This window comes from Puma concolor, chromosome E1, assembly GCF_028749965.1.
Source record: "Puma concolor isolate L17-30 chromosome E1, mPumCon1.1.hap2, whole genome shotgun sequence".
Taxonomy (NCBI): Eukaryota; Metazoa; Chordata; class Mammalia; order Carnivora; family Felidae; genus Puma; species Puma concolor.
This window is the reverse complement of record NC_141680.1, coordinates 50,309,494-50,330,891: the sequence shown is the minus strand read 5'-3', so window position 1 is coordinate 50,330,891 and position 21,398 is coordinate 50,309,494. Positions and strand designations below refer to the sequence as shown.

General features: G+C 38.7%; 1 protein-coding gene across 6 annotated transcripts in view; it reads right to left on the bottom strand.

Annotated features, from left to right (window-relative positions):
- HELZ (helicase with zinc finger) overlaps nucleotides 1–21,398 on the bottom strand; it is a 162,774-nt gene that overhangs the window by 58,945 nt on the left and 82,431 nt on the right. For all 6 annotated transcript variants that reach the window (XM_086687797.1, XM_086687802.1, XM_086687801.1 and 3 more), the window contains 6 exons: nucleotides 17,136–17,314; nucleotides 14,175–14,293; nucleotides 12,693–12,838; nucleotides 11,094–11,241; nucleotides 6,835–7,018; nucleotides 4,526–4,754 (listed from right to left, as the gene is read on the bottom strand). In XM_086687797.1, coding sequence (XP_086543923.1) covers nucleotides 4,526–4,754; nucleotides 6,835–7,018; nucleotides 11,094–11,241; nucleotides 12,693–12,838; nucleotides 14,175–14,293; nucleotides 17,136–17,314 — 1,005 coding nt within the window. The remainder of the gene's footprint in view (nucleotides 1–4,525; nucleotides 4,755–6,834; nucleotides 7,019–11,093; nucleotides 11,242–12,692; nucleotides 12,839–14,174; nucleotides 14,294–17,135; nucleotides 17,315–21,398) is intronic.

The window sequence follows — 21,398 nt, the reverse complement described above, 5'->3', positions numbered from 1 at the left end:
AAGCTAATCAAGTCAAAGCAGCTCCAAAAGCAGCCCGAAATCTCCATTTTAAATCTCACTCATCCTTTGACTGACATGGCAAAGTGGTCAAGCGCATGGATTCCAGAGCTAGACAGCTGGGGTTTCAGTCACGGCTCTGTCATTCAGTAGCTGTGTAAAGTCAGGCAATCAAATAACTTAATCTCTTTGTAGCTCAGATTCCTCATGTGTAAAACAGGGCACCAATAGAATTTATACTTCCTTCAGTTTCTCACTTTTAAACTTTGAGAGTATTTCTTCCTTCAAAAACTCTTAAAGTTAAAAAGTTTCCTTTCCTGTCTTCATGAAGGCTCTTTCAAAGACTATTGACACAGCCCTTGAACTCCCAATACTTCAGTAAAATACGAAGTATGGATGTATGAACACTTAAGTGAAAGATCACCTGAGAACTTCCAACTACTCTCAGAATGAAGATAGAGGCTCTTGTTATTTACAGATTCCACTGATTCTTAGGCGCCTCCCTAAAATTTTCACATATTATTAACAATTTGGGTTAGAAAACCCAAGTATGTCTCTATATTGTAATACAATTACAAGTATTTCAAAGAACATAACCTTACTTTAATCACTGCATGAACAAAGTATGGTTTTGTTTTTATGCTAACTTTGCTTCTAGGATCACTGATAAAAAAACACTGAAAAACCACTTGATATCCTCAGGTTATACAGTATGTGTACATGCACGTGTACATACACCTCTACATACATATGAAATATGTTTCCATCTCACTGAGTAAATGGAATTTGTTAACGAAGTAATTTGGTTCAAAGGAAGACCTTCTCTGAACACCATGGTTTGGAGAAATGTACAAATCTTCTCTGGCTCTCCCCACTCAGTGTAGATTTATACAAGCATATTCATCACTTTCTGGGAAAGGCAGGGTAACCCACCAAGAAGAGCTTGGGTTTTGAAGTCAATGCGACATCTGTTTGAGTGAACCATTTAACAGCTATATGACCTTGGGCAGTAATTTAAACTCTGAATCAGGCAGCCCATTTAAAATGCAAATAAAATTCCCACATTGCAGGGTTGCTGGGATGACTGAACAAGGCTAAGTGTGCAAAGCACTTGACCTAGCACCTGGCAAGAGAAAGCTGTCAATAAACAGCGCTACTATATTAATACTCATTGGTTTGGCGAGTTGGGGAAAGGGTAGTTCACTACCTTCATTTCAGGTTAATAGAGAAACTCTACTTAAAAATACAACAAAAAGGGCACTGGGGTGGCTCAGTCGGTTGAGCCTCAGATTTCAACTCAGGTCATGATCTCATGGTTCGTGGGTTCAAGCCCCAAATCGGGCTTTGTGCTGACAGTGCAGAGCTTGCTTTGAATTCTCTCCCCGTCTCTCCCCCGCTCGTGCTCTCTCTCAAAAATAAACATTAAAAAAATTTGTTAATAATTAAACAAAAATAAAAATACAACAAAAAAGATTATATAATGGTTGCCTTCTAAACTCGTATACTACACGCAATAATCATTCCTTGGAAGCTTAATCAATATTTGGAAATATCATTAGTTTTTCACAAATACTGAGTGGGACGGGGTGGGGGAAGGGAGTCCTGATTAACATAAACTACAAAGAATTCACTCCTCTGTGGTCATAGAACCTAAGAATCATCTATGTCCTCCAAGTTTACTTGTATTGTGAGATTAAATTAATTTCTAATGAAATTAGAAAGATTAAAGCTCAAATACCCATGCACTTCAACTATTAGCTCTTGGACTAGAACCGTGATTAAACTGTCCAAATAACACAGATAATCAGCAGTCCAAATTAAGTCACATGACTTTTGTCTCCCTAAACAATATACTTAACCTCTCTGAAAATATTCTGCCTAGCTTACAAATAATTTACAGTCCTTAATACACTCCACTTGAGTAGTAAGAAATAAGCAACCAGAAGGCCTGGCTTCAAGTTAAAAACTATCCAGCCCTAGATTATTCTGACAGCCTGGCCTCAGAAAGAATTATTTACCTATCTGCTCTGAGAAAATAACAATTTATGTCAGAGAAGGGGTGAAAAATGCTGATGTCATGCAATTCACAGCATAATACAACTCTACAGAAATGGATAATGGCTTTAAAAAAATAACACTCACACTGGTAAAGGTTTGGAGGTATTTATAAAGAGAGCCCAAAACAAGTTTGGCTCAAGACTATTTTTATACCTATTTATTCCCCAACACAGTGTTTTCTTAAATACATGTTACCTTATTTTATTTTATATGCATTTTAATCTATTAAATTCCAATCAAACTGTATGTGATTTTTTCACATTTTTCAAATGATAAATATAAACAAAAATGGTAAAATATCACAGCAATATTCTAGCCAAATATGCTTTCAACAAATTATAAAGTAACTAAAATTCTCAGGAAAGAAGTCAAATTATTATACCCAGTTTATTCACTTGTAACTTGGAATTCATATATTATTCCCTTATCCAGCTTTTTAGTGGTTAAAAATGAATGTCAATCAAATTTTTAAATATGAAATTAAAGATACTTTACAACAGGACTGTTTAGCTATGCATAAGTAAGTCATGGACCATTCAAGTTTTGTGCCTTTTTGTAAAATAAAAGGTTATTCTTTATAACCTAACCATAAATTAAAACTACTCGATTCCAGGGCGCCTGGGTGGCGCAGTTGGTTAAGCGTCCAACTTCAGCTCAGGTCACGATCTCGCGGTCCGTGAGTTCGAGCCCCGCGTCGGGCTCTGGGCTGATGGCTCAGAGCCTGGAGCCTGTTTCTGATTCTGTGTCTCCCTCTCTCTCTGACCCTCCCCCATTCATGCTCTGTCTCTCTCTGTCTCAAAAATAAATAAACGTTAAAAAAAATTAAAAAAAAAAAAAAAAAAAACTACTCGATTCCTTTGTTAATAGCTTTCCCCTATAAAGTATATTAACTTCTTTGGAAGTCTTAAACTTGAATACATGCACATGATGATTATGATTATGATTATGATTATGATTATGATTATGATTATGATTATGATTAAAGGTCCCAATGGTCTCCCTTCCTATAGAGAATCCTTTTTGTTCTTTCCTGTTTGCTGAAACAGGAAAACAGACAATAAAATGCTGCCATGTCTATATCGCAATAGAAAAGTTGGTTTAAAAAGGCCACTGCCTAACAGCTCTGTCTACTTTAATTCTAACGTATCAAAGAGAAATAATGACCCAGGGAATAATCAGCACTGTCTATATCTCTATTGTCTGAACTCACTGTGACAGATCCCAGAGTACTTACACAACTTTAAATAATCCCTAGTGTATTTCTTTCATAAAGTATATATTAATTTCTGTTCAACTGTTTGTTAATAGTAACATAATTTTCAATACTACAATGACAAAAGTCTTCTATTACCAGCTTCAAACAGTTAAAATTCCTATTAACTGGTATATAACTTTTAGTTTTAGTAGAAATAGTTCCTTATGACTATAAGCTAAGGACTACTAGCAACACTATCTAGAGACAAGTTATAACCACTCCTAACCCCTCTAAATTTTAAGATCCTCTGGATTAACCAGACACAAAGAACATTTATACTTAGAAGGCCCGAGAGAAAATAAGTAGAGAAGGAAAATCATCAAAAAAGTTAACACAATAACAAAGGGAAAAAAATGAAGTAGCAATTTTATAAAACTCAGTTTCCATCAAAGATACATACGTACACAAAACCACCTCAGGACCCTTGCACAAGCTGCTCCCTCTTCCTGGGGCATTTTCACCCCAGATATCCCACAGAGCTCACTCCTTCACTTCAAAGTCAGCTTCTCAGTGAGGGGTGCTCTGACCATGCCGTGTACAATCACAACCCAGCCCACCGTGGCACCCTTCTGATTTCTCTATTTTTCTTCCACTGAACTTACCATGTAAAAAACGACATGGTAGGGGCGCCTGGGGGGCGCAGTCGGTTAAGCGTCCGACTTCAGCCAGGTCACGATCTCGCGGTCCGTGAGTTCGAGCCCCGCGTCAGACTCTGGGCTGATGGCTCAGAGCCTGGAGCCTGTTTCTGATTCTGTGTCTCCCTCTCTCTCTGCCCCTCCCCCGTTCATGCTCTGTCTCTCTCTGTCCCAAAAATAAATAAAAACGTTGAAAAAAAAAAATTAAAAAAAAAACAAAAACGACATGGTATTCTTACTTTATTCTCATTCTTCCTCTCCTCCCTAATGAAATGTAAGCCCCATAAAAGCAAAGATTTTTATTCATTTCGTTCACTGAATCCTCAGTGGCTAGAAGAGTGCTTAGAACATAGTAGGCGCTCAGGAAACATCTGCCGAATGACGACTAAATGAACGAATATGTAATAATGAGTACAATGAATAGACCCAGAACAATATATGTTTGTATTCCCACTGGGTATGAGGTAAGATTGAACTTGATTTTAATTAGCCAAGAGGTCAGATAAATAAATGTACACATAGGAATGCAAATCACTCTACATTTCCCCCTTTAATGTCTTAATCAGGAACACATAATTACCTGCATCTTCCGATAGAGCACAGGGCGATGGGATCACCCACCACAGCAACCAGAGATTGTGCTCTTGTGATGGCAGTATTGAGAAGCTTGTAGTTAGATAAAAAACCATAATCTAAATCCTCTGTGGAATCTTCCAGCAGTTGCTCTTTCTTTTTAATTGGTGTCTGTTTGTGTTTACAAGTATGCCTTGTACGTACTGTGCTAAGAAACAAAACTCTGAACTGCTTTCCTATAAAAAATAAATAAATAAGACGCTTAAGATTGTTATTTTGAGCCACTGATATAATAAAAGCATTTTAGTTTCTAAACGTTATTGCTAAATAACAGGTGTCGGTGAAGATGTGGAAAAACTGGAACTCTCGTGTCCTGCAGGTGAGAATGTAAAATGGGATGTAAAACACTACAGAAACCAGTACGGCAGCTCCTAAAAAAAATTAAACATAAAATTAAAACACAGAATTAAAATTAAACATAGAATTAACATATGATCCAACAACTCCTCTTCTGGGTATATACCCAAAAGAACTGAAAGCAGGATCTCGAAGAGATATTTCCTAAAAGCATTAGTCACGGGGGCAAAAGGTAGCAGCAACCCAGGCGTCCGGCAACAGATGAATGGATAAACAAAACGTAGTATATACGGACCATGAAACACTATTCAGCCTTAAAAAGGGCGGAAATTCTGACACATGCTCCAACATGGATGAACCCTGAAGACACGATGCTAAATGAGACAGGCCGGTCACAAAAGGCCAAATACCATATGGCCACACTTATAGAAGGTACCTGGTGTAGTCAAATTCATAGACAAAGTGGAATGATGGTTGCCAGGGGCTCGAGGGAGGAGGGAGGTCGAATAGGGAGAAGGAAATAGGACAGAATTTCAGTTTTACAAGATGAGAAGAGTTCTGGAGACGACGGCACGGATGCCATTCACAACAATGTGAATGTACTTAATAGCAATGAACTGTGGCATTTTATGTATTTTTAAACTGGAGAGACACTTTCAGAATGAACACATAAAACATGGTTAAAATGGTACATTTTATTGAAATTTAATAAAATATTATTGCTGGAGCCAGCCTTAGTGATGATCTCATCGAAGGTGCCATTCAATACAAGGACCGTTCTTGGGGTCATCTAGCCTCTCACAGACCAAGGCAGACACAGCTGATGCCATAAGGAAGCCCTGTCGAGTCTAGTTTGCACAGCATTTTTTATTATGCTCTTTCTTATAGCGACGCATCTATTCCCTCATTCTGTGACAAATCTCCAAATCTCCGAATACAGATTTAATACCAATCTGTACTCTTCTCTTCTCTGGGCCAAACAATCCTAGTTCTTTCAACCATTTCTGACTCCTAAGTGGCAGTTTTTAGACCATTACCTATCCTAAGTCTCCTCTGGGTGCATCCTAGCTTACTGGTAATACTCCTTCTAAATGCACACCCAAATTCTGTGGGATTTGGACAACACATGGTATAGTGGAGCTATTTTGTCCCTATACTCTAAAAACTGTTATTCCCATGAAACCTAAAACTGTAATTGTACTGACCTTTTCCAGCACTCATCTGATACTATTGCTTCGTATATTTCAAAGCAGAAACTCTACAGCAACTGATTACATGAAGACAATTTAAATGAGCTGCTGGTAACTATTCACTTAGGAAAGTTTACGGATAAAAACAAACTGTGCCTTGGGGCGCCCGGGTGGCTCAGACAGTAAAGCATCCGACTTCAGCTCAGGTCATGACCTTACCACTGGTGAGTTCAAGCCCCACGTCGGGCTGTTCTGACAGTTCAGAGCCTGGGGCCGGCTTCCGATTCTGTGTTTCCCTCTCTCTGTCCCTCTCCTGCTCATCCTCTGTCTCTTTCTCTCAAAAATAAAAAAATGTTTACAAAAAAACAAAAAATGGATTTAAAAATGGATGTACACAGAATGTGCTTGATGGGTACACGTTTTCAAAAATCTTTACGAACAAATCAGTCCTCTGCTACAGTATAAAGACAGTAGGTGCCATACGCTCCTGTGACTGTGACGATCACATACAGATATAGAGGGTGGCATTCACACAACTATGGCCACTGGAAATTCCATTTGTTCCTACTTCTTTTATTTGGATATGAAAATGTAATAAACATGTAAATGAGCTTGACCTTTAACTGTCAAATTTGGCATTAAAGAACTCGGTATGAAATAAATACAGTTGCTTGCCCAGAAAAGAGATCTTGGGGATTAAAAATCAAATGTGTACACACTTCGGGATTTAAGCATCTGAATAACTTAATTCATTTCGATTAATCCTTACCTTGAACATTTAGCACCCTTTCTACATTAACATCAGATAATCTCTTTTTCCGAAGTTCAGCACGTATCCTAAACACTTGATCAGCGTACGGAGTCACCACGCCAATACTGCCATCATCCAACTTCCCCCATGCTACCGGCCACTTCCGTCTCAACTCTTCCACACGTTCCACCACTTCGAAGACCTTTAAAGAAACACACAGATGCATCTAAAGCTATGAAGTGTTTGGAGGAAAGAATACAGTAACTGAAACACGTGTATAAAGGATGCCATTTTAGCGAATGTCATTTAAAAACTACCTCTAAACAGGAGTAATGCTTTGCTGATACGAACACAGAAAGAAAATTTTTATGTACATTTCAAACAGTAAAATTCTACAATAATGCACCCAGTGAAAACATGAATATCAGAGACAATGTAATGGATACGTGGCCCTCACCCTTCAGCCTCCATTCTTTTTTTTTTTTTTTTTTTTTTTTTAGGTTTATTTTTTATTTATTTGGCGAGAGAGAAAGAGTGAGGGCACAGAGACAAGGAGAGGGAGAATCTCAAGTAGGCTCCGCACTGCCAGTGCAGAGCCCAACGCGGGGCTCAATCCTATGAACTGTGAGATCATGACCTGAGCTGAAATCAAGAGCTGGACGCTTAACCAACTGAGCCACCCAGGTGCTCTTAGCCTCCAATCTTAAATGGGGACAGGTTCTATTTCCTATGTAAACAGGAGGACAGGGATAGGGCCATGAAACTAGCAACCCATCTAGGGAATCAGAGAACCAAGTCCCAGTATTTCTCAGTCCATTCACTCCAGGTCAGGTCAGTGAAATTAACAGCCAACCAGAAGATTCCTAGAGTCAGCACCACCATTAATTCTCAGCAGTACAAGACCTAGCACTGTCCCCTTCCCCCACTGATACGACTAAGCAAAGCAGCCAACAGCTAACATCAAACCACAGCTGGGACTAAGACAAATCTGGATTGAAGAGACACTTTGACAACTCACTGCCTTCCAGCAGTACAAGTTTGCCCAAGCCATTTCCTTAACCTTGCAATAAAGTAACACCACATTTTACCCAACTGAATTTTCTGGACTCTACTTATTGGATTATTAGTATGATTTTTAGTGTAATTCAATGTATTCTAATACAACAAATTGATCAGACACATTCAATGCTTGGCAAAGTGGGAGATACCATGATTAATAAAACATGTTCCCTGCCTGCTAAGAGATTATTGTATATTTAGAAACAGACTCTTAAAAAATATCATATATATGTATATATATGTATATATATATACATATATATATGCGTGTGTGCGCGCGCACGCATGTATATGTGTACGTAAATGGTAAGCTCAACAGAGGGTCAGGCAAGACTCTAGGGGCATAGAGAAGAAAGTTTTTCAATTGCCTTTTAAATACATTATTTATTTACTATTTGGCGATAATATCTATTTAAATTTACAATGTGAAATATGCCAAATAAAATTGGACAGTTTTTACTCAAGAACTTGAGGGTTATCAGCCAGGAGGCAGTCCACACTGCCACATACAAAGTCAATGAATGCCAGAGATAGAGACTAGAGTCTCCCATTGTGACAACGATTTAATAGCAAGTGCTTCAGATGTGCAGATGGTCCAAGGTTTCTGAAAAGTAAACTAGACTGAAGACCTGGACTAGACTCACTACAAGGAGTAAGAAAGGCGGGCCGGAGTCTACCGCAATAAGGAATAAGAAAAACCTAGGTTTACCCATTTGGTTAAATACGGGGGTAGATGAAAGCTGCGGAGACACGTCTACCACCCACCGCCAACCCCAAACACATACACAGAGTTCCTACCGCTGAGCAATACAGAACCATTTCCCCACTTCATCCCTCTGTGAAGGGATGCATAAAACTGCAGTCAAAATACACAGACTTGGAACGGTGATATGAGGAGCTGGGGAAATTTCTATCCCAGACAGACAGCTGTTAAGCTGGTCAAAATTAGCAATCATTCATAGTCTCTGGAGACTGATTAACGAGCTTATAAGAAATTAATTGAGAAGCATTTATTCAACAAAGTCTACAGACACTAAGAGGGAGGCCAGGGCATTCAAGCTAGGGACTGCACCCAGCCCCCCACAGCTCCGTGTCACAGAAAAGGCTGTCTTAGCCGCTGAGGGGCAGTTCCCATCTCCTCTATCGAGCTCCCTGGTGTGAAAAAGTTAGTCTAGGCGGTTTTGGAGCTGGTGACCATCAGATCCCATTTGCCACAGCTCCATGCTGCAGAAGGCCTATACTGAACAGTTAACAGCAGTTGACTTTCTTGTACTGACTTCTAACTATAGACCTATGATCAATTTTTAAAAGGAAAGATGAATTACTATTACATAGTAAGACCCATTTCTGTGAAAATAAAATGAGTCAAGCATGGGACTCAACAGAAGAAAGGGAAATGGAGATCATAGACCAGAAACCATTCTTCTAATGACCAACAAGCATATGCCCTCCTCTGGGTTTCCTGAAGTCCAAGACCTTACTCCTTCGTGACAACCAGAACCTAACCCAAGGGTCCCTGGCCTGCTGGCCCTAAAAGTCTTCACCAGGTTTTAGTCTGCTGCCTGATCTGACCATATTACCCACATTCTCTCTGCACCTAAAAAGTCAGAAACTGTAAGAGAACCATACAAGTTACATAGCACCTAATAGCTTAGCAACACTGTCATCGGGGCCTGTGTGATCTCCCTGGAGATCCTGGAGCACATGACTCTGTAATTCAAGTCTGACTTGTTATTATTATTATTTTTTAAGTTTATTCATTTATTTTGAAAGAGAGGTTGCGTGCAGGCACACGAGTCAGGAAGGGGCAGAGAGAGGAGGAAAGAGAATCCTAAGCAAGCACCAAGCTCAAGGCAGAGCCTGAGGCAGGGCTCAGTCTCACAACCTCAAGATCACAACCTGAGCCATTATCAGGAGTCAGATGCTTTTGAGGTGCCTGGGTGACTCGATCTGTTGGGTGTCCAACTTTGGCTCAGGTCATGATCTCACGGCTCGTGAGTTCGAGTCCCGTGTTAGGCTCTGCGCTAATAGCTCAGAGCCTGGAGCCTGCTTCAGATTCTGTGTCTCCCTCTCTCTCTGCCCTTCCCCGGCTTGTGCTCTGTATCTCTCTCTATCTCTATCTCTCTCTCTCTCTCTCTCTCAAAAATAAATAAACATTAAAAAAAAAATTTTTTTTTTAAGTCAGACGCTTAACTGATTGAGCCACCCAGCCACCCCCAAAATGATAACTCATTTGAGGAGCAAATGGATAGCTCAGTCAGTTGAGCATCTGACTCTTGACTTCAGCTCAAGTAATGATCCCAGAATCGTGGGATCGAGCCCCAAGTCAGGCTTTGCACTGACAGCACAGAGTCTGCTTTGTTTGGATTCTGTCTCCCTTTCTCTCTGCTCCTCCCCTGCTCGTGTGCTCTCTCTCTCTCAAAAATAAAATCTCTCTCTCTCTCTCTTTCTCTCTGCCCTTCTGCCCTGCTTGCACTTACCCTCTTTCTAAAATTAAAAAATAGGGGCGCCTGGGTGGCACAGTCGGTTAAGCATCCGACTTCAGCTCAGGTCACGATCTCGCGGTCTGTGAGTTCGAGCCCCGCGTCAGGCTCTGGGCTGATGGCTCAGAGCCTGGAGCCTGTTTCCGATTCTGTGTCTCCCTCTCTCTCTGCCCCTCCCCCGTTCATGCTCTGTCTCTCTCTGTCCCAAAAATAAATAAACGTTAAAAAAAAAATTTTTTTTTAAATTAAAAAATAAAAAATAACGACTCATCTGAGTATGTACTATGAAATATAATCATAGTCTATTTGAGATGGCTAACTAATAATTATATGAAAATAATATTGGCTTTTCTTTTAAACAAAGTCATATATTTTGTATTTTGTCATAAGAAATGTAAATCAAAGGGCGCCTGGCTGGCTCAGTCAGTGGGGTACGTGAGTCTCAATCTTGATCTCTGGGTTGTGAGTTTAAGCCCCACATTGGGTATAGAGATTACTTAAAAATAAAATCTTAAAAGAAATGTAAATCAAATGTAATCAAAATGTAAATCAGTTTTTGTTTCCCACAGGGGGTTCATCATGAGCAAATCAATGTTATACAGAAAGAATAAACGTCCCATACTACTTTCATGCAAATAACACACAATAAGATGTCAACCCCAAACCTTAAACACTCAACAAGAACAAACTATGTAATTGAGAAAATGTTAACAATCTGCAGAAGAACTTAGGTACCTCTGCATTATTATAAAAAGCTGTGCTATTTTTTTCTTGTACATCTTCCCCTCGTGCTGTAAAGAAAGTTAGTGGGTAGAAATCCTTGTGTGCTGGTTGCTTTCCACTGGCCATCAGTTTGCCCTCATAGAAGAGCTCAGAGGTGTAACTGCCAAAAAAAAAAAAAAAAAAAAGACCAAAATAAATACATACATACATACATACATACATACATTCATAGTAATTTATCATCAAAATTAATTCCACCCATAAAAAAAATTATCAGTCAATTCTAATAATTTTGCTTTATGTCCATAATTAATTTAACACTTATGAGGGCAAGATTTTCTCCAAAAGTAACCACAGCAGTAACAACAGGGTAGGCTCCTGGTGTACCATTGCTAAATGAATGAAAGGTATCTGGCAAGGTATGAAGCCAGAATACAGAAAGAAAAGGAAGAAATGACAATAGTTCAATACTAGATGAGAAGCTTGCTCTATGAGGAAATTGCAAGCTAGTTTATTTTCTTGGTTAATACATATTTTTATTTATATGGTTCATTTACTTACACATGCAAACACAAAGACACATAGACCCCGAAACACAGAATTGAAGGACACTCAAGTCTTCAAATGTAAAATGAATACTTTTTCCTGCTGAAGATAGCAAGTATTTGATTTATTACTGACTGAAGAAAATGGCAATAATAAAAAGAGAATCACATTTTAAGACACTGATAAAAGATATACTCAAGTCGAAATTTACTTTTATATCTTATTGTTTTCAGAGAATCCTAAAAATTGTTTTCACTGACTCAAATAATTTTATTAAACTTTAAAACACGAGGTTTTGGGTGGGGTTAATGACTGAAAAGGAACACAAAGGAGCCTTCCAGATATTCTGTTTCTTGATCTGGATGCCGGTTACATGGGTGTGTTCAGTTTGTGACTGTTCACTGAGCTGTCACTTATGATATTTTTGGTTTTATGGATGCATACTACATTTAATAGAAAACCTTTAAAAACTTTATGACTAAGTTTCATGGTTTTTCCTTCCTTTTTATAACAGATTCCTTGTATAACATAACCAGACATAAAAGCAAATCAGTATGTCAATATATCTGTTTACTACATGACATAGTTTTACACACGTATTACATATTTAGTCACAGAAAAATATCATAACTGGTAGAATTTGAAGTTGTAGTTTCCAATAAGAGACTCTTAAAAACTGAGAACAAACTGAGGGTTGATGGGGGGTGGGAAGGAGGGGAGGGTGGGTGATGGGTATTGAGGAGGGCACCTGTTGGAATGAACACTGGGTGTTGTATGGAAACCAATTTGACAATAAATTTCATATTTAAAAAAAAAAGAAAGAAAGAAAAGAAAAGAAAAGAAAAATAAATAAAGTTGTAGTTTCCAGGACTGCCCTACTTTGTGAAAAATTGCAGCTGACTTTTGAGGTATTCTGTTACAGAAATAAAATTTAACGTAATTTCCAACACTGGGGACACCATATAACTGTGCTGGGAATAGACTGTCCCTAGTAACGGTGCCATTTTGAGTTCTCCTCTACCACACCAGAAGAAGGGTGACACAGAAGGGGCAGTTCACACCTACTTGATGATAGCTTCATGGGAGCGGTAATTCTCACACAGGAGGATCCTACACGGAAACTCGGCAGGGTAATGCTCATAGAGTCGATCAAGTAATGACACATGAAGGTTTCTCTCCCTGGCAAACTCGCTGTAAACAAAAGGACTGAGCTGTAACAGACAAACATACAGAGAAAATTTAACTAAATACACAAGTAGTATTTGTATAACCTACTTATAAAAAGTCCATTATGCTGAAACTTCTGATGTACTAAATCTCAATGCTGGAATAAGCAGAATCAAAAATATTTTCTCTGAACAATTTTACTACTGTACAGAACTTGGCTAAAATTTCTAACTTTTCACTTCATTCTATCAACAGTAGCCTATAGTCAACAAAGGGCTCCTCCAACATAATAATAAACAACTACTACTTCTGGAACTTCAGGGATACAACCCATTGCATCACGGGGGGGAGTCAATGAGTTATTTCACTAAAATTGATCAGCTATTTAAAATGGTGAGCTGAGGGGCGCCTGGGTGGCTCAGTCGGTTAAGCGTCCGACTTTGGCTCAGGTCATGATCTCGCGGTCCGTGAGCTCAAGCCCCGCGTCAGGCTCTGTGCTGATGGCTCAGACCCTGGAGCCTATTTCAGATTCTGTGTCTCCCTCTCTCTCTGACCCTCCCCCGTTCATGCTCTGTCTCTCTCTGTCTCAAAAATAAATAAACGTTAAAAAAAAAAAAATTTTAAATGGTGAGCTGGAAGGATACACAGCCTCTGACTAAAAGATTTTTAATAATTAGTGAAGTAACATTTTTTTATCTCATAAAGTATAAGGTTAGTTACTCTTGATCATCCCTTTGATCGCTAAAGAAGAAAATTAAACTACTTTTGGCAAAGAAACAAAACAGAATTTCTTCCTCCACATTCAACTCTTTCCTGGATGTCTTCATGGCTACACCACTATATTGGTTCAATTTCAACTGCGGCAGAAGAGAAAGAACTTCAAGCCGCAACTTTGTAAAACAGGTATTAATAGAAAAAGTGTACTTCTCTTTCATATATAGGTATTGAAAATTAGTCACATTCTTTGAGATTGGGACTATTATTTTGAATTAGGTGTACTTTGTTCCCTATGATGGCAGGAAAAAAAAAAATCAACCCTTCATGAAAACAAATGTTAGGGACAAGAATTGGGGAACTGTAGGAAGAATCATTAAAATTTATTTTATAAAGAAAAGAATTCTATTCTATTCTTTTCTATTCTATTCTACTCTATTCTATTCTATTCTATTCACCCTATAGAAATCTGAACTTTAAATTCAAAACATGAAAATTATAAACACTGATAGACTCCTCCATTCCACTCCAGATCCAAAACAGTGGGATGAAGTACTTAAACTGTAATGGATGGCACAATTTCAAGGGATGTTTTAGAAAACAGAATATTAAACAGGAAATTGTAATTAGAAGTCCCTTCACGACGATGACGCAGAGGGCACGCACCTGCATGTGGTCACCAGCCAAGACAATCCGCGTATTTTTAGCTGCTAACGCTAGAGGCATAATGGTTTCACACTCCATGGCCTGGGCAGCTTCATCTAACAGAATGTGTGTAAAAAACCCTACAAAGTACAGTATAAACACAGTAAAGCAGATTTAAAGCAGCAATAAAGGTAGCAGGAGTTCTGTTCTTTTCTGCTAAGGAAAGACTTCAGTGTGCTGATTTCAGAGTTAGGGGTACTTTTAAGCCAATCCTGAATTTAGAAAATCGTCAATTTAAATCATTATTTAAAGAACAGAGAGGACAGGAAATAACCATTTTACCCAATAATAGATATGAAATGGTATTTGATGCTAAGGGCCCCAAGATTAACAGCTGATGGAGTATATATAAAAAAGATGTTTAAAGTACACGATAGCAGCTTTTCACCAAAAAGAAGGACCAGCAACTAAACACTGATAGTCTTCTCACTATTTATGTGGTGAAACATCGAAACTAAAATAATGGTAGTTTATAAGTAATTCTAGCTTTACCATGCATATTAAACATTAAAATAAAGAAATCATACCTAAAATCTAATATAAGGGAGAAAGTTATAATCTAACCTTTACTGAAACAAAGGGGAGGGGGTAACTGATTAGCAGATTCACTAATTTGATTATTTAGGTTTGTTTCATGTGTTTATATATGTGGCTAGACAGACCGATAAAACTGTTTAGTCTTAAGAGCCTACCCTGGCTGGGGAGGGGGAATCACGAGTGTGCAAAAAGTGAAAGGTCAAGGTCAAAAACATATGTTATCTAATGTCCCCCAGATGCAAACCCCACAGTAGGAGACATCCCACGTCTTGACTGCCACCGCCACTCACACTGGGGCACAGGATTCCAGTACAGAAAGGAAGAGAAAGTTCTGTTGCCCCTAAAGACGGAAAGAGGCAAAAATCTCCTCACGGTCTCAACATGGAGAAGGAAAATGTTCTGCCCTACTTGCCCTACTGTCAACACACCGAGGCAGGAAGAAGGGGGTCTTCTTATTAGCATAGCAAAGAAACAAAATGGTTTCTCAACAAAATGACAAGTCATAAAACTCGCTGGGTTAATTAGCTAGCTGCCTGTGAGGAGGGCCCAAGAACCTAACCTCTATTTCTATGTACACCAGCAAGTTCCAAACTATCTTTTTATGCAACTTTCTAACGCAACTTGCTTTTAGGTTGGGAACTTTCTAAATCGTACTGACCGGCAGTAATAGCCACCCATATCATCCACTCACACAAATGGCTATGGTTGATAGTGTATGTATCAATCACTGTTGTCTATTTCCTGACAGTGGCCTAAACATGATATGGGCCCCTGTTAAGGAGACTTTGTGCTTTTTGTCCTACAAAACTAATTACTTGAAAACTACTGTTTTCATTAGATAACGTTTTAATTAAACAGAGGTAGGCTTGAATCAGCAACGGGATAAATCATGAAACTGTTATAGCTATTGCTAAAAGCTAGTAAAGGTAACTTGAATTAATCAAATTAATTGAGCCAGAGCCTTATCTATAGAAGAACCCTCCCTCCACAGGGCTGAATGAAAAGAAATCAGGTATAAACACCCCAGAACAAAGCACACAGGCAACTTGTAAGTGTTCTTCTACATTCTGGCTTTTCAAAGCCTTTCTTAACTTTCTCACAAAACTCTACTGCCTCGGAGGTTTGGGCATTTCATCTAAGCGGCACACAGGCAGAGTAGAACCATAAAGTAATGAGACTGATTGTTAAATAAACATACCAAAATTTACATTTCAAATAAGTGTTGTTCCATTCAAAGAAGTCAGTTGGGAGGAAATAGAACTCATTCCAATGATGCAGTCACTTTTCAAAACATTTTTGAAACTCTGCTTTTGTAACTGCCCTCACCAGCCAGCTATGAGCTGCGTGCACAAGAAAATAAGTCTCATTACATGAGAGGCACGTCTCTCTCTCTCTTTTTTTTTTTTTTACCCCTAATGGTATTGCTCAGTTTGATCACCTACCTTATTTACCAAACATGTCTCAGAAAGATTTTGAAGCTCTTCTAAAATTAAATCTACCCTCAAAAAAAAAAAAAAAAGTCTGGCCACCATTCACACACTTTAGATAAACAGAGGTTTATCAAGGGCCTCCAGGTGTCTATACCCTGGGCCAGATGCCAGGAATTCAAGGTGAAGAGAACAGTATCTACTTTCCAGGGACTTGAAGGTTCCTAAGAATCTGTCACTGGCTCTGAAAGCAATTCCAAAAGGAGAGAGCAAAAAAGTGTTGAGCAATGTCGACCATGATAATATGGCAGCAATAAATGAATATCCTTCCAAAGCAAATACCTTAAGGTGGTACCACTTTTTGATGGTTAAGTTCTGCCATATGTATCGGAATTACTTGTCACCTTGTATCTGTACTTCATATAATATTAGCTTGACTTTACAGATTCCTGTACTTCAATATAATCTTAATAGTATGTCTAAAAAAAAATCTATCATGATTGCTGTCTCTACACTATGAAAGTATTTTACAACAAAAACTTAAGAAAATTGTAAAAAGCACTACTATCCAAATTTGAATTTTTCACACAACTGGAAGTAAGTAAATGCCATCTGATCAGAGAACAAATAAAACAGTAGTCACTCAAAAGTCTAAACTAGGGGTTGACTTTTTTTTTTTTTTCCTTTGTAAAGGGCCAAACAGTATATATTTTAGGTTTTGTTGGCCATACAATCTGTTTCATCTACTCAATTCAGCTGCTGTGGCACAAAGGCACCCATAGGTAATACACAGTTAAACAGGCATGGCTGTGTTCCATCCAATGAAACTTTATTTACAAAAACAGACAACAGGCCAGATTTGGCCCACAGGCTATTCGTCTGCCAACCCCTGGTCTAAACTGAATGCAGAGGCCCCAAGCATTCAGGGACACCCTATCTGTGTCTTGAGTCAGCATACCAGGTTCAAGGTCCAACTGACAGAGGTACTGGGAAGTATTCAATGTAACAACCACCACTCGGTGTTTAAGAATATCTTCTTTCTGTGGCATCTGAAAGGTGGAATGTGCGCTTGAGATCAAACAGTACTGATGCACAACTGGGTGGACAGTCTTAACCCAGCGATTTCTGAAATATACCCTATAAAAGAAGACAATATTTCCTATTTATATTTATTAACATCTTACCAGCATTATAAAAAAAAAATGACATTATTATGTGAAGACTATGGTATCTGGAAATTCACAAATAAATCTGATAACCATTAACACTCTACTGAATTAAAATTTAACATACAACTGTGACTTTGCCCTACCAAAAAAGGATTCAAGAAGAAAGCATATGCACGATCACAAAATAAGTATTTATTTGTAAGTGTTCAGATTAACCTTACAGCAGAATGATACGCAGTTTCATAAGCACTATAGTTTTTAAAATTCGAAACATTCCCCCTTGGGAGTTACTTTTTCTCTAGAATATTCTTATAAAAATATACTTAATTTATATTGCAATTATCTATGCTAACAAAAAACAGTGAGCTGTGCACCTACAGTTATCTGCGTTTCCCATCAGAATATATTCTTACACCTATATGTAAACAGACCTCTATCTAAAGTTCTAAAGGACATTTAAAAATAAATTTAAATTATGGACAACCAGAAAACCTTAAGAAAGATTATCTCGGGGCACCTGGGTGGCTCAGCTCAGGTCATGTCTCAGTTTGTGAGTTTGAGCCCTACGTCGGGCTCTGTGCTGACAGCATGAAGCCTGCTTGGGTTCCTCTCTCCCTCTTTCTCTGCCCCTCCCCCTGCTCCCTCTCTCAAAATAATAAAACATTAAAAAAAAAAAAGAGTATCTCTTCCATTAATCGCAAAAGAAAAATAATGGGCCTCATGCAACAGACTACTTAAATGGTACAGAAACGACTCATCCATCCATCCATCCACCCACCTCCCACCACCCATCTCTAACCGACTCACATACAACAAAGATCTACCATGCTGGAAGCACAGAGGCAAATCACATGATTTGCAAGCTTTCATAAAAGCTTTGATTTACTGTGATTTTAATGGAAAGCTATCAGAGAGTTCTGACAGGGCAGTCACATAATCTGACTTATGTTGTTAGAGGACCACTCTATTGCTCTATATGGAATATATTGTTTGGGGAGGTAGTTTGTAGGCCAGACAGTGGGGTGCTCATAAACGCTGAACAGCCAGCTTGGAGGGTGGGGGTGGAGCTGACGTGTAGTGTTTGCTGACTTTTGTGGTATAAAATCTACTACCATGGCCAATTTCAAGCTAGCAACATGATGTCACTGAACATGAACTTGGGAAGGCACGTACATGACTGGCTCTCACAAGCCACTACAAGCGGGCCGCAATACACCACTGACCGGGGCAGAGGCACCGGCAGGGGAGAGAATCAGGGAGACCAGTTAGGAGGTTGTTGCAAGGGTCCGGAAGAGAAAAGAGGGCGGCCTGGCCCACGATGATAACAGTGAAGATGTGAAAATGGCTGGATTCACTATACACTTTGAAGGTAATGCTGACAGGACTTGACTGGTGAACCAGATGTGCAATTTAAAAGACAGTATGATTCTGTGCCTTTGAAACTGGATGGATGACAGTGGTGTTTACAAAGATGGTGAAAGTTGAGGAACAGATTTGAAGTGGGAACTGAGAATTTGGTTTTGGACAAATTCAGTAGCAGACATCCACAGGGGATGTCCAATAAGCAGGGGGATATAGAAGTCTGAAGTTCAGAAGAATATCTGGGACAAGACCTATACAATTGGGACACTATTTCAACCACGGGACTACATGAGATCAGTTGGAGAGGAAGTGTAGCTAAAAAAGAAACTAGTTGGGAGAATTACTGATGGGAAAAGGAGAGGGATACGGCAAAGGAAACTGGCAAGAAGCAGTCAAAGAAGTAGGAAAGAACTCAGGAGAGTGTGGGGTCTGATCACGGGACATAAACGTCCATGTCACTAAATCTTCCGGACACTCTCCAGGCCCATCAAGGTACTTGATGTGTTAGCAGCAGCCAGCTCTGTGCTCGTTCCCTCCCCACAACACTCTCTTCCCTCAGCTTCCATGACTCAACCTTTCCTTGCCTTCCTTCTTCCTCTCCGGGTTAGGGCTCCTCCAGGCTTAGTCTTCACATACTCCTCTTCTTGGCCTCTGTTCTCCCCCTGACGATCTCAGGCCAATGGTTTTGATCACCACCAATAAATACTCTAATAACTCACATTTTCCTCTCTCCAGCCACGACCTCATCTCTGAGCTCCAGGATGCTATCCAACATTTTATTTAACACTTGTCTCCTTTAGGATATTTCAAAGGCAGCTCAAATGTAATATGCACAAATCCTAATCTCAGGATCTTCTAAAAGGTGTTCTTTATGAAACACTTAGAACTGGTTATTGCTTTTAAGCAAAGCAAAGCCCCCCCCCCCAAAAAAAGGTATTTAATAAATATCCTAAGTATAAATTATAAGAGAAAAGTAAAGAAATATATTTTGGGACGCCTGAGTAGCTCAGTCAGTTGTGTATCTGACTTGATTCTGGATCAGGTCATGATCCCAGGGTCATGGGCTCGAGCCCCACACTGAGCTCCACGCTGAGCATGGAGCCTGCTTAAGATCCTCTCCTCCCACTGCCCCCCTCCCCTGCTCATGTGCTATAAATGAAATATATATATATATATATATATATATATATATATATATATATATATTCATTATATATATATATATATATATTCATTATATATATATATAAATGAAATATATAAATATTTCTATAAATTAAAAAAAAGAAATGTATTTTAAAAACATTACTCTGGGGGCACCTGGGTAGTTCAGTCAGTTAAGCATCAACTCTTGGTTTTATTTAGCTCAGGTCATCATCTCACAGTTCATGGGTTCAAGCCTCACATCAGGCTCTGCAATGACAGTGCAGAACTTGCTAGAGATTTTCTCTCTCTCCCTCTCTCTCTCTCTCTCTCTCTCTCTCTCTGCCCCTCCCCAACGCACGTGCGTTCTCTCTCTCAAAATAAATAAATAAACTTAAAACAACAACAACACATTACTTGGATAGGAAGGACTATAAACTTGGTAAGAGTAACCAATATCACTTCTAAAATATGTAAAAATGTTCAACAACATATTTTAGGTTTTAATAAAAAATGTTTAATCAGATCAACAAAGCAGAATTTACTTTTAAATATATGAAAAATCTCATTTTACAAATTATATAAAAAATCATTTACAAATTCTGATTCCATTAATATTAACTAAAATACGTGTTTAAACACATAAATTACTAGAAACTAAACTCCAAAATGTTATTAGTATTTATCTCTGTGTGGTGAGATTATAGATAATTTTTATTTTCTTCCTTATTTTCTAGATTTTCCATACTTTCCATGGTAAAATTGGAAAAATGGTTTTTCAAATTATTCATCAAAACTCATGCCAAGTACCACTTCTCCCTCAAAGAAAAAATAAAAAATTGTTGAAGTTCTAAGTCTCACTACTGACTTTTTTTACAGTTACCTTGGAAAGCTACCTCATGTTGAAGCTAATAAAAAGACAAAGTTTGATCATTAGGCCTGTATTTCCTTAAAAGTACAATATTCTAGTGCTGACTTCAAAACGATTTAAACATTTTCTTGGTACTTTCATTTTGCGCAACAGTTAAGGTGGACACTGTCTATAGGATTATCTAAAACACACCTAACAGGAGCGCCCAGGTGGCTCAGCTGGTTAAGCATATGACTCTTGGTTTCAGCTTAGGTCATGATCTCACGGTTTGTGAGTTCGAGGCCCGCGTCGGGCTCCACACTGACAGTACAGCACCTGCTTGGGATTCTCTCTCTCTCTCTCTGCGCCTTGCCTGCTTGCATCCTCTGTCTCTCTCTCTCTCTCTCTCTCTCTCTCTCTCTCTCTCTCAAAATGACTAAACAAACTTTAAAAAAATACACCCAACATTTTCAAAACTGGAGAATAGTGACAAGTGACATATTCAAGCTCACAGTATGCAATATGACACCAACTAAGTAATTTACAGACTTCTAGAAACAAACCATCCAGGGATCCCACATGAATTATGTGCAGCAGGAGACTGTCTGGTAATACATAATCTTAATTCACTGAAATTTTATTCATGTTTTAAATTCATATGCAATAAACAACCCAGCAAAATGTTATTACTCAAGAC